Here is a 13,660-nt window from a genome sequence, read left to right as displayed (position 1 = left end):
TTATACAAATCACTAAAAATCACACAAAATAATGTATATTTGTATATGTATGTATATATTTTTCTCATTTGTCTCCTCTTTTTTGAGCTCTAAAATGAATGAAGCAATCAAAGAACGTAAAATTTAAGACTTTATGTACAAGTGGACGCAACTTTCGGGTTTGAACAGTGACGACAATGTGGAAGTGCTTTAAGCTGCAATACCACTGATTGCCACTAGGGGTCTGCTCCAAGAAGCCTTTGGCTCCACAGACTCCCATTCAACTTCTCTTATTAAATACAAAGTCAATCATTTTTTTCCCACAAGTTCTTATGGTGCTGTTAGCTAAAGTCCCTCCTTCTTATTTGTTTTGTGGCAGTTTGTTTAGAAAATAATTCCGTCATTGATTAGAAATTAGGCCTTTGGGGGGCGTGTCTGTTTGATAGGTGGGCGGGGCGTAGTTTCCCCTGACGTCACTGTTGGTTGCTACGTTTTTAAGGTTGGGAACCACTGATTTAGTTCTTCAGTCATTAGATATTATATATATATTAAAGATGTACACATTGCAAAACGCTTTATTTCTTTATGCCTCCAGCTGGAGATCTTCCATTCGGTGATGTATCGAAACTACCAGAGGAAGACGGACATGGACGATCCGCCCAGCCTGGACTACGGCTCGGGCGGCGAGGACGAGAACGGCGTGGGAAAGAGCGAGAAGCGGAGGGCCAAAGACCCCCAGTACGCCATCATGGAGGATAAATACTACAAATATGGCATCAAGCCCGAGTGGATGATGATCCACCGCATCATCAACCACAGGTAAGAAGGCGTGAGAGACATTCGGTTCTCTGTAGCAGCGTTCAGCGTAACTACACGTGTCTCCCTCCAGTGTGGACAAGAAGGGGACGTACCACTACCTGGTGAAGTGGAGGGATCTGACCTACGACCAGTGCACCTGGGAGAGAGACGACCTGGACATCCCCGACTTTGCAATTTACAAGGCGAGCTACTGGAGACACAGGTAGGAACAAAGATGGGATGTCTCCAAATGGTGTCGACCAATCACATCTCTCCTCAGAGGATCCAGTCTGCTTTTATGTGGATGCGGCCTCAGCGGTTACTTTGTGTTTTACAGGGACGCCATAATGAAGGAGGACCCGGACAAACCCAGGAGGATGAGGAGCAAGAACCCAGAGGACGAAGACGAGTCTCCGGCCTCGCCGGTCACTGATGTGAGTCGACTGTCGCTTTAGTTTCAGTCTTGCAGGTTCACACAAACACACAAACTCTTATTTTATCAAACGCTTATTGGAGTATTTTTGCATTGTTGAGTTATTTTCTTTATAACATGCTTTATTTACTGCATACTGAGCGAACCAAGACCATTTTTTATATTGTATACATTTTATTAGTATGAATTTTGTAAACTCGTTTCTCTTTACAATTTCAGGGCCTTTATTGTTTAAGTCTATACTACTAATGAATTGATTTTGACGTAAACCATCATTATATTTGACAGTTATAGTTTTTTATTTCTCGTATCGTCCCTCCAGCCTACGATAAAATACGAGGAGCAGCCGGACTTCGTCACGTCGACGGGCGGTACGCTGCACATGTACCAGCTGGAGGGTCTGAACTGGCTCCGGTTCTCCTGGGCTCAGGGCACCGACACCATCCTGGCAGACGAGATGGGCCTCGGCAAGACCATCCAGACCATCGTCTTCCTCTACTCGCTCTTCAAAGAGGTACGCGGTCGTATTTCGTGTTTTTTTTGTGGACACCTTGAAGTCCGGCGTCCCTGATCTCGTGTCCGTCGTGTTCCCTTCAGGGTCACACTAAAGGTCCGTTCCTGGTCAGCGCGCCGCTCTCCACCATCATCAACTGGGAGAGGGAGTTCGAGATGTGGGCGCCCGACTTCTACGTGGTGACGTACACGGGGGACAAAGACAGCCGAGCCATCATCCGAGAGAACGAGTTCTCCTTCGACGACACGGCGGTCAAAGGAGGAAAGAAAGCCTTCAAGCTGAGGGTGAGGAGCGATTCGTTAACGGCTGTAAACACGACTCGGCATCACGAGAAAAAAAAAAGAAAACCACGACGTCGCTGTTTCTCTTCCCGCAGCGAGAGGCTCCCATTAAATTCCACGTGCTGCTGACGTCCTACGAGCTGGTGACCATCGACCAGACGGCGCTGAAGTCCATCGACTGGGCCTGTCTGGTGGTGGACGAGGCTCACCGCCTGAAGAACAACCAGTCCAAGGTGCTCCGGCTGCTCTGTTCCTGTTAGTTTATTTATGGAGCCCCATTCAGGCTATACAAAGGCATAGAAATACATTAAGAATACGATACTAAGGAGGAAATTCAAATTGCATTTTAAAGACAGTTAAAAGTGTTTTATAGAGACATAGAAGTAAGTATTTGATTTACAGTAAACAATGTTTTAAGCCGTGTTTTAAATGATCCGACCACAAGTTCAGGACGTTTTTTTCCACAGAAACTAAAAGCTGCTTCACCTGGTTTTGGTTTGGTTTGTTGGTTTTGGTAAACCTGTCTCAGATTACCGCAGGAGTCTGGAGGCTTCTCGGCTCCTGTTTAAATGTGCTTTTATTATCAAGAGTGACAATCTTAAGACAATAATGGACATATTTGTGTTTTTCTGCTCTGCCTCTAAATACGCTGTGGAAAAAGTAACAATAATGTACAAATAGTTGAACTCATTTTCTCGTCCTTGTTTTCCAGTTTTTCAGGCGTCTCAACGACTATAAGATCGACCACAAGCTGCTGCTGACGGGAACGCCGCTCCAGAACAACCTGGAGGAGCTGTTTCACCTGCTCAACTTCCTCACACCCAACCGCTTCAAGTAGGACGTCTCACGTGACGCACGCAAAATAATTCACGTTCATATTTTCTTACTTATTTACCAGATTCGTGCTTTTTCTCTTCCCAGTAACCTCGACGGTTTCCTCGAGGAGTTTGCCGACATCTCCAAGGAGGACCAGATCAAGAAGCTCCATGACCTGCTGGGGCCTCACATGCTGCGCAGGCTGAAGAGCGACGTCTTCAAGAACATGCCGTCCAAGACGGAGCTGATCGTCCGAGTGGAGCTGAGCCCGATGCAGAAGTACGACACAAACCCACATAGAGACAGAAAATCAGTCTGTTAAAATAACCTGAACACACAGTCACAACAGTGCAGTGGAGCGTTGAGCTGGGAATTACAAGTTTCTATGAAAGTGTTGAAACACATAAGAAGAAATGGGTCATAATTATGAGATTTAATGGGAATCGATGAGCCGCTCAATGAAAATGACTCTAATTACAAAAAAAACTTTTAGCTTCTGATATTTAACGGTTTGTTCCTTTAATTTCTCATTATAAAATGTAACATTGAGGTAGAAATTGAGACGACTCCTTTTACACGTGATTTATACTGAACTGATGCCACACTGATGTTATCGTTTATTTCATCATGTGGTCTTTGTGTTTTTTGTTTTTTTTAAATACAGAAAATACTACAAGTTGATTCTCACCAAGAACTTCGAGGCTCTGAACTCGAAAGGTGGCGGAAACCAGGTGTCCCTGCTCAACATCATGATGGACCTGAAGAAGTGCTCCAACCACCCCTACCTCTTCCCCGTCGCCTCCATGGTGACAGCACACACACACACACACACACACACACACACACCTGTCTTAAGGCAATACTCCCCCACCACATTAAATAAATCTAAAGTTTTCCACTTTTCAAATGATTCACTTTGAATTATTATTATTATTGTTTTTTTTTTCAAAGTGAAATGATTCACTTTGAATTAATGCCAAATTGGGGACAGTGACACCTTGTGGCCATATGTGGTAGTGCTCTTAGGTAGAAAAAAAAACAGTAGGAAATTGTAAAAAAATAAGCCAAGATGCAGTTTTTTTATTACGAGACATCCACATTATTCATCACTATCTGTGAGGCTGAATACACATTTTTCTGTCGCATCTTGTCGGTACAAATTTAATCCACCAGTGTTCACCTTGTGTGTGTTTATTTGTGTGTGTGTGTGTTCGTAGGAAGCCCAGAAAACCCCCAACGGTGCCTACGAGGGCTCGGCTCTCACTCGGGCCTCTGGGAAACTGATGCTGCTGCAGAAGATGCTGCGGAAACTGAAAGAACAAGGACACCGAGTGCTGGTCTTCTCACAGGTACACACTTGTGCAGTATGCATAAGCACACACACACGCACACACACACACACACACACACACACACACACACACACACACACACACACACCAGACGGACACACACACATACACACACACACCAGACGGACATCTCCCCGCGCAGATGTTGTGTTGGTCCCGTGACACCTCCGCGGGGCCCAGCAGCAGACTGTGGTTCCAGCTGTGCGGGGGATGTGTGGGTGATGGAGTCTACATGAAAACACGACCGTCTGCCTCCCGTGTGTTTCAGATGACTAAAATGCTCGACTTACTGGAAGATTTTCTGGACTACGAAGGTTACAAGTACGAGAGGATCGATGGAAGCGTCACGGGAGCTCTGAGACAAGACTCCATCGACCGCTTCAACGGTGAGAAACCGGAGACGTCCGAGACTTGAAGCATATTAGCGTGAATGAAACAAAGAATACAAATACAGAGTTTGAAATCCCACACCGGTCCTCACAGTCTCTTTGATAAAGGAGGCAGTCGCCATGGAGACTGCATCAGCTTCAGGGTCATGTAAATTGAATAAAAAAATTAAAAAATACTTCAACAGAACAAAAACAGGTCAATTACGTGCAGAGTATTAAATATCAGATCTCTTGTCTGCTGGTAAAATGAGTCGATAATTGATGAGATTGATTTATTTTAGTGAAACGCGGCAGGAAGAGTCAGTGGAAATAAATCAACTCCTCCCACTCTTGTGACTTTTCACCTTCTTCGATAAGCAAAACACAACGAAGCTCAATCTGTAGTTATTGTTTTTAACATTATTATTTTGTTGGAGTCACACGGCCGCCTCCTTTGTCATTACGTCACTGTATGAAGATGGTTTTGTCCTGAGAGACTCGTTGTCTTTATTTCCAGCCCCTGGTGCTTGTCAGTTTTGTTTCCTGCTCTCCACCCGAGCGGGAGGTTTGGGCATCAACTTGGCCACGGCGGACACCGTCGTCATCTTCGACTCGGACTGGAACCCTCACAACGACATACAGGTGCCGCTCGTAGAAGCAACGTATTCACTCTTTGAATAAACGCTCTTCGTATCAGGACGTGACTCGTCTCTCTCCGTGCAGGCGTTCAGTCGAGCTCACCGCATCGGGCAGGCCAACAAGGTGATGATCTACCGCTTTGTGACGCGAGCCAGCGTGGAGGAGCGCATCACGCAGGTGGCCAAGAGGAAGATGATGCTGACCCACCTGGTGGTCCGGCCCGGTCTGGGGTCCAAGGCCGGCTCCATGAGCAAGCAGGAGCTGGACGACATCCTCAAGTTTGGGACGGAGGAGCTCTTCAAGGACGAAATGGAAGGTGAGAACGGGCGCACTTGGTGTTGTTGATGATCCTTAAAAATGTCTTTTGATGAACCAGACCAACCGTTCCCGCTCTTTAACCCCGTCAGGTATGAAGAACAGTTCGGGAGATAAAGTGGAGGACGAAGGCAGCGTCATCCACTACGACAGCACCGCCATCGAGAGGCTGCTGGACCGAAACCAGGACGCCACCGACGACTCGGACGTCCAGAACATGAACGAGTACCTCAGCTCCTTCAAAGTGGCCCGGTACATGGTCCGAGAGGAGGACAAGGTGAGAGACGGGGACAGAAGAGGAAACTTTACAACTCATTTTACATTTCATTATGGCAAACAGTTTGGAGTCAGAGGAGGAAGAGGAGGAGGAGGAAGAAGAGGAGGAGGAGGAGGAGGAGGAGGAGGAAGAGGAGGAGGAGTAGGAGGAGGAAGAGGAAGAGGAGGAGGAGTAGGAGGAGGAAGAGGAGGGATCATTTATGATGTTATCTCACTGAATGTCGCCCCATTTTTTTTTTATCTCGTATAAGATCTAAGTTCCAGTGAAAATATATGTTCTGGTATCATAACTGGTAACAGAGTTAATCAGATTCATCTAAAAACCTGAGACATTAAATGTAAAAGTCTTTCTTTACTCTGTAACTTCAGACTGTGATCGTGTCTGTGTCACGTTGTTACATCACCTCTATCTTTTTTTTTTTCCACCCGACGCTGCAGATCGAGGAGATCGAGCGGGAGATCATCAAGCAGGAGGAGAACGTGGACCCAGATTACTGGGAGAAGCTGCTGCGGCATCACTACGAGCAGCAGCAGGAGGATCTGGCGAGCAAGCTGGGGAAAGGCAAGAGGAACCGCAAGCCCGTCAACTACAACGACGCCGCGCAGGAGGACCAAGGTACGGACCGACGCTCGAGGAATCTCCCTCCGAGCTGTTTGGATCCTCGCAGCTCAAGGACGAAGATGAAACTCTGAATGTTTGATTTATTTGTTCAGATTTATCATTTTAATCTTCTGATCTCAGCAGGATTTGTAAATGCTTTGTGTTTGAGTTATGACTTGCACAGTGGAAGTGAATGGGCCCGGCCTATTGACAGACCACCGTGTGCTGTTTCAGAGTGGCATGCTGACATTTCAGATAACCAGTCCGAGTACTCAGTGGGCTCCGAGGAGGAGGACGAGGACTTTGATGACCGGCCAGAAGGTAAGGAGGGAATTAAGAAAAGAAAAAAAAAAACAGATCAAATGGAGCTGAGCTGCTCGTGAGCGACGACAGACGCGTGTTGTTAAAGAAACGACCTCTCAGGTCTGCGTTGAATCACAGTCTGAAGTTGATTTACGTCTCTGGCAGAGCAGAACGAGTCCGACTGCCAACAAATGCACAAAAAAACACCGTCTGACTTAAGAAGTCTAAGAAAACGCTGCAAAGAAATATTTTAAGAAAACTTGACATTCCTTCTTATACTGCGTCCGTGCTGTTACAGGTGAGGTTCCTCCGAGCGTTGTTACATCCTGTTTTCATCGACAGGTCGAAGGCAGTCGCGCCGCCAGCTGAGGAACGAGAAGGACAAACCTCTGCCACCTCTTCTGGCCCGAGTGGGAGGAAACCTGGAGGTCTGTTTTCACTCATCACTGAAATCTGTCGGCTTTATTTTGAAAGCACTCTGTGGATGTTTTATTCTTACAATCTATCAAAAAAATAAAATATTTATCTAAAATTGGCGACGGCGTCAAAGATCTTCTATCTCCAACAACTCTGAGCTCATTTATCATCCTGGTGATGGTGGATAAACGTTTGAGAAATACACGATTAAAAAAAAAACAAAAAAAAAACTTTCTCTTTCTCACATTTTCATTTAAGATAATAAACATAATGTTTTGTATTTGTCCCGGTGTTCAGACTTTAAGTTTCCTTCATCAGGTGCTGGGCTTCAACACACGCCAACGCAAAGCCTTCCTGAACGCGGTGATGCGCTGGGGGATGCCGTCCCAGGACGCCTTCTCCTCTCAGTGGCTCGTCAGAGACCTCCGGGGGAAGTCGGAGAAAGAATTCAAGTAAGTTCGCACACAAGTCTGTCGTTAGTCTGTTAAGCTGCCTCTGATTTCAACTCGGTCAGCTCCTCCTTCTTCTTCCTCTTCTTCTTCCTCCCCAGAGCTTACGTGTCTCTCTTCATGCGTCACTTGTGCGAGCCGGTCGCCGACGGCGCCGAGACGTTCGCCGACGGCGTCCCGAGGGAGGGCTTGTGTCGGCAGCCGGTCCTCACCCGCATCGGAGTCATGTCGCTCGTCAAGAAGAAGGTGAGACCGGAGCTGTCGGCTCTCTTATTGTTGACAGACAGGTGAATGGAGGAAGTCATGACGCATATCATCTGGAAGCAGCTGAGAGCAACAGGTGTGTGTGTGTGTGTGTGTGTGTGTGTGTGTGTGTGTGTGTGTGTGTGTTTATTGTAAAACCAAACATGAAAATGCTTTTATATGAAGACGGTCAACACAACAACACAACTCATCTGCAGTGAGAAAACGCACAACATTTAACAATCTTGTTATCTCAGTGACGAATGCGTTTCCTGTGAATGCTTCACAATAGAAGCAGCTGAACGTCACTCGATGATCTCGCAGGAGCAGGAAACATTTGGTTTGTATCAGCTGACTTCGGATCCTCACCTGCATGTTGTAAAATAGGAAAAGGGACTTTTTTTTTCTGTTTTGTTTTGTTTTTGCAGAATACGGAAAAATGATGACATTTAGAAATTGTTTTATTGGTGTTTTTTTTAAATATTTTTTTTAATTCATTGCTATTTATATTTATGATAGTCCCAGTAAAGTTCACAGTTTCAAAGCCCTGATGTCATTTTGGACAATAAAGTTTATCATTAAACTATAATATCCTGCTTCCATTACAAATCTTTGTCACAAGTCTTTAATGACCACATTTCGGTTGATATACTAAAATATATAGATATTTTTACAGAGTGAATCACCAAATACAGTGCAGAACAAATGCAAACCATAAATAATATTTAAGACTTTAGGTTTAACTTAACTGAAAACAGAAATATTACAACATCAATGCTTCCTTATCAAGGTCCTGACGAGGTCGTAAGTCTTTAATATAATGGTCTCTTTATCGGGAAGAAATCAGACCTGACAGATGTTTTCATTTTGCTGCTACTTTTACTTTGTCAGTTTGTTTTACTTCGTCCAAACATCTTCCATCCAGAGTTCAGTCCAACCTGTTTAAACCTGCACACGTCCCCATGTGGACCGCTGGGAGTGTGTGATGTGCTGCCAGTGAACGGGGGATGTGGGTGGTGTGTTTAAATGAACTGGAATCAGCAAAAAAAAAAATCAGTGCCTGCCGAGCTTCTTTTTTTTTTTTTTTTTTTTTTTTACTTTGTAAAGTGTGTTCTGGTGTTTTTGCGTTCAGATCCAGGAGTTCGAGCACATCAACGGGCGCTGGAGTCTTCCAGAGCTCAAGCCCGAGGTCAACATCGACAAATCCTCCTCCAGGGCCTCCTCCCCCGCTTTGAAGACCTCCACGCCCACCCCCGACGCCAGCTACAACAACACGCCGTGCACCTCCACGCCAGGTGAGCAACAGTGCAGACTGCAGATCCAGCAGGGGGCGCCGCACGTAAAGGGGGCTGCAGATGATGTTGATCTGCTGTTTTATTTGTGTGAACACATGCAGCGACACCGGCACCGCTGGAGAAGCTGGAGAAGAACGGGAAGGAGGGAGAGAAGGAGGAGGACAAAGAGGAGGTGGAGGAGAAAGACAAGGAGAAGGACGAAGGGAAGGAGGTGGACGCCACCAGGACTCGAGACCCCGAGGAGGTGGGACGCTCCTCAAAATGCAGCTAAAGCATCTTTATTCTGCAGTTTTTAAGTGCACAATCACAGTGTGTTCTTCATGCTTTTGTTTTTTTTAAACTTCAGATCTATTTCTCTTTTTTCAACTCTGCCTTTGTCCTCCAAATTACAAATAACACGAGCAGTATTTTTCTAAACGTTTTAAGCATTATTTTATGTCACAGTTCTGCTGTTTTTGTTTGTTTTTGAAACCCTCGTATCTCACGTTATTCTTAACAGTTTTTCAAGGCATGTCATAGTTTTAGTATGTTTTTCTTTCGCCCTATCAGGCCGACATCGGCTTCTGCTCACTTTCACACTTTAATTGGACAAATAACATTGAAATATTCCTGGTAAACACTGCAGTCTTGAAATAATCCATCTACTCTGTAGTTATAGCGGCATTTTCATACAATGTTAAAATCAATTTAAAGTGGTAGGTTGAATATAAAAAAACACAAAGTAAACTACTGAAACATTTGGTTGTTCAAAATGTTAATTACGTAGAATTAGTAGTAAGACAACCCACAATATACAAAAACACCAGTGTGGTTTGTTTCTATACACAGAATAAGCTGCAAATGTGATAAACTGAATAAAACGTGTGGCTGATAATCAGATTTTCTGTCTGTAAAAGCGGATTAAAAACTCGACGACTTCGCTATATAACAATAAAATGGACTCCGTGTGTGACTACATGTTGTTTCTGTTCTCCGCAGCTTTCCTCCGCCACACAAAACGCCTCCCCGGGTCAGAAACCTGAAGGCAAAGACCAGAGCGTCCCGAAAGAGAACGAGAAGAGAGAAACAAGTGACGATCCGGCTGACGCGAAGGAGGAGAATAAAACTCAGGAGGACAGAGGAGAGGAGGCGAAACACCCGTCGAAGCAAGACTCCAAGGTCAAAGACGAGAAATCAGGTGAGAATACAAAACAATAAACTTCAAAATCTGACGTAAAACAGCTTTATTTGACTTTGATGTGTTTGTTTTTGTAGAAGGAGAGAAGACGGCGGAGGAGAAGGAGAAAGAAAAGACGACAACAACGGAAGACGCGAAGGATAAAACCGAGGTGGCCGACGTGAAGAAAGGTGCGTCTGTTCGTGCTCGTCTCTCTGTCCCAGAGTGTGTAATACACCCGTCAGGCCACTAGAGGGCGCCGTGTCAATGTCACGTTTTAGCTCACCAAGGTGTGAAAACTATACACATGCATGACCAGGGTTGAAGGAGGTCACATGATATGAACAAATGGTCAGTGTAGGGAGGTTGATTGTTTTAGTAGCGTACATAACATAAAGTATTTAACTTAACTTAACTTATTTAACATAAAATGATTTATTTTAACCCAAATAAACCAAACCGCATTTATTCTTCACACGTAGCTCCGACACTGTGTCCTCTGGTGGACAGACGGGTGTATTACACGTTAATCCTGCGGAAAATTTAAAATTTTTCTGTCTTTCTCAATAACAGAAGCTGTCAAAGGTGAAAAGGATGCTGGAAAAGAGGTGAAGGCAGCAAAGGAGGAGGCGGCCAGGGGTAACGGGAAGCCTCCGCCGGAGCGACCTCGCTTCATGTTCAACATCGCAGACGGTGGCTTCACGGGTTAGTGCTGATTTACCTGCAGCATTCAGGTGGTTTTCATTTCCTTGGCCTTCATTTATCTCCCTCAACGGCTCTAATTTCCACTTTGGTCATTTTAATGCTTTACTTCTGTGTTTTTAAAGGATCAGAAACTGAATTTCTTCCTAAAGTTTGCACAGAAATCTTTGCGATTCATTTTGAAAAAGGTGAAGGACTTGAAATAAGGAGTATCCCGAAAAATGTCTACAGCTCACAAGTTGATTCATATATTCTGTATTCATAGAAAACGAGCCGCAGACAGATGACTCAGCGCTGAAGATGATTGTGTGTGAAGATGAGTTTGAGATAATTTCCACACAACACACTGGTAGAAAAAAAAAAAAAAAAGAGCGAACCAAGTATGAGGCAACATGCTTGTCAAGATGTGGTCACTTCAGACTTCCGTTCAACATAACTTCATTGGAAATTCCCGAAAAAAAATATTGACATAATGCTTCTGTTGATCCGTTTTTCGATGAAAGCTTTTGACTTTTCTTTGTGTCTTTAACAGGACACTTAAAAAAAGATCATTGACAGATTGAAACATTGTCTGCTCATAAAAAGACGCAAAATACCAAATATAAAGTGCACTTGTATTCTGTACTTCAACACTTGAAGGTAAGATTTCCAACCGCAGTCGATCTCTAACGGACGTTTAAGACTCAGATCGTCTTACCTCCTGAAAGAAGAACCGACCGATGAAAGGAGGAAGGTGTGAAGGGTGAAAATACCTTTTAATAGGTCGAACCCTAAAAAAAAAAAAATGTTCCTAAGCGGCCTCAAGCGACATAAAACTTTACGATGACGGTGAACAAACAGAAACCTTCTCAGCGAGCCAAAATTACCTCCGATTCAATCACAGGCTGAGAAAAGCTGCGGGTGTTCTGCGGAGAACACCTGCAGCCGGGTTTCAGCGCGCTCAGCACCTTTTGAGACCGCTCTCATGTTTGTTACCTCCCACCCCCTCCCCACATTTCCCCCACCTCCTCCCCACCTCCTCCTCCACCCCCGCAGAGCTGCACACTCTCTGGCAGAACGAGGAGCGGGCCGCCGTCTCCTCCGGGAAGATGAACGAGATCTGGCACCGCCGACACGACTTCTGGCTGCTGGCGGGAATCGTGATGTATCCTTGACAGCCGTTGCCCGGGCGATGACCCCCGGCGTGTTTATTTTTCTAGAAACGCAGCGTAATAAGTCAACGAGCCGGCCAACGCTCGCTAAACGGCAAACTGTGTTTGCTGGAAGCCGCCGTAGCGGGTTCGCTCGGTTCATGTTGTTCTCTTCATTATGGTAATTAAGGCCTCGCAGGATTCACATTAAACTCTTGTTTTCATGATTGTGTAATAAAACTGAGTCCTCGATGGACTGAAATAGAAAAGGAGAGAAGTGTTTTTGCTTCATAAGCTGCTTCAAATCCATCTAGGGCTAAAATATACACAAAAATGTGATAAATACCGCTCAAAAATCAACGTTTCACTTCGAGGAATAAGCCCAACATTTCGATGAGCAGCTCGATTTTCATTTTCCAAAACATCCATTATATTTTTTTGAATTATGTTTTCCAAATGCACAAAAAATATCACGGCTTCGATGTAACGTCGTGTTTCCGATGTTGAGGTCCGGTAGGAGCTTCTATACCGTCTCTCACCCGACAGTGTTACATGACCCTTGACCCCTCCTGTGCCAGTCACGGCTACGCTCGGTGGCAGGACATCCAGAACGACCCCCAGTTCGCCATCGTTAACGAGCCCTTCAAGTCGCAGGCGAATAAAGGAAACTTCCTGGAGATGAAGAACAAGTTCCTGGCGCGACGCTTCAAGGTGAGAAATGTTCAATTATGAGATAACTGACGTCAGACTCTGGCTTCCTCGTGAACTTTGAACGAGGCGCCGAACGGTTAAAAGTCTCGAGGTCCGGCGTCTCCGATCACCTGACGGGTTTTGATGGCCGGATGCCCCACGACCCACATATGTAGCCGAGCGGTGTTGCTGACGCTGCGTTTCTGGAAGAGCTCTCATCCTGTTTTTCGAGCGGCTCACGTGTTTCAGATCCCGCCCGCCTGATGAACATCCTCATTTATCTCTCGCTCTGCTCCTCGTCTCTCTCGCTGAGATATCAGAGGGCTCCATGTAAATCTGACATCAACAATACATACAGATAAAATTCTTTCTCACCAATTTATCTCCCCTGTCTCCCCCTCCACCCCCCGTCCTCCCTCCCTCGAGTGTGACTGGTTGTGTAACATGACAACCTCTCTCTCTTGCAACACGTTTTCTATAAATAACTCTTTTCTCTGGGACACACAGCCGAGTTACTGTTCGAAGCTGGATTTCTCACGAAATGCTGAAGTTGCTGCTGCCGTCCCAGCGGAGAACTTTTTAAGACAAAATATTTTGAGAGCAGAGGAGGGATTTTCAATTTATTAATGTTTTTTTTAGTCTTGTTGAAAATAAGATAAATCTGCTGAAATGTAAGAAATCTACGTTCGTTTTTCAGTTTCCTGTTGATTATAGATTCGTTTTAATGACTTCATAGATTTGTATTACGTGTGACTTCGGGCTTTTTCTCAAGTCTTTTGTTCTGATTCAGTTAATGAACAGTTTCCAGTGCAGTCGGCGGCTTCAGCTGTTCAATGTGACGTATGTCAGTAAATCAAGATAAGTTTACGTTGTATGAAGGATGGCGTACTGCCCTCAGTACAC

The 13,660-nt window shown here is 45.1% G+C and overlaps 1 protein-coding gene across 4 annotated transcripts in view; it reads left to right on the top strand.

Moving 5' to 3' along the window:
• Positions 1-13,660, top strand: part of chd3 (chromodomain helicase DNA binding protein 3) — a 28,578-nt gene that overhangs the window by 8,296 nt on the left and 6,622 nt on the right. For 3 of the 4 annotated variants that reach the window (XM_069169859.1, XM_069169860.1, XM_069169858.1), the window contains exons 11-36: positions 575-798; positions 869-1,000; positions 1,115-1,211; positions 1,533-1,724; positions 1,808-2,008; positions 2,101-2,238; positions 2,718-2,839; positions 2,927-3,100; positions 3,486-3,627; positions 4,039-4,170; positions 4,442-4,559; positions 5,059-5,183; positions 5,265-5,496; positions 5,588-5,772; positions 6,210-6,387; positions 6,607-6,693; positions 7,018-7,103; positions 7,411-7,544; positions 7,643-7,787; positions 8,917-9,079; positions 9,181-9,323; positions 10,058-10,256; positions 10,334-10,426; positions 10,809-10,940; positions 11,973-12,081; positions 12,646-12,778. In XM_069169859.1, the coding sequence (XP_069025960.1) occupies positions 575-798; positions 869-1,000; positions 1,115-1,211; positions 1,533-1,724; positions 1,808-2,008; positions 2,101-2,238; positions 2,718-2,839; positions 2,927-3,100; positions 3,486-3,627; positions 4,039-4,170; positions 4,442-4,559; positions 5,059-5,183; positions 5,265-5,496; positions 5,588-5,772; positions 6,210-6,387; positions 6,607-6,693; positions 7,018-7,103; positions 7,411-7,544; positions 7,643-7,787; positions 8,917-9,079; positions 9,181-9,323; positions 10,058-10,256; positions 10,334-10,426; positions 10,809-10,940; positions 11,973-12,081; positions 12,646-12,778 (3,816 nt within the window). The remainder of the gene's footprint in view (positions 1-574; positions 799-868; positions 1,001-1,114; positions 1,212-1,532; positions 1,725-1,807; positions 2,009-2,100; positions 2,239-2,717; positions 2,840-2,926; positions 3,101-3,485; positions 3,628-4,038; positions 4,171-4,441; positions 4,560-5,058; positions 5,184-5,264; positions 5,497-5,587; positions 5,773-6,209; positions 6,388-6,606; positions 6,694-7,017; positions 7,104-7,410; positions 7,545-7,642; positions 7,788-8,916; positions 9,080-9,180; positions 9,324-10,057; positions 10,257-10,333; positions 10,427-10,808; positions 10,941-11,972; positions 12,082-12,645; positions 12,779-13,660) is intronic. The other variant, XM_069169861.1, reaches the window with a different exon arrangement.

The sequence above is a fragment of the Embiotoca jacksoni genome, unplaced genomic scaffold, assembly GCF_022577435.1.
Source record: "Embiotoca jacksoni isolate LCO1_2020_lvr unplaced genomic scaffold, fEmbJac1.0.p SCAF_47, whole genome shotgun sequence".
NCBI lineage: Eukaryota > Metazoa > Chordata > Actinopteri > Embiotocidae > Embiotoca > Embiotoca jacksoni.
The sequence above is the reverse complement of the archived record's forward strand: the minus strand, read 5'-3'. Positions and strand labels throughout refer to the sequence as shown.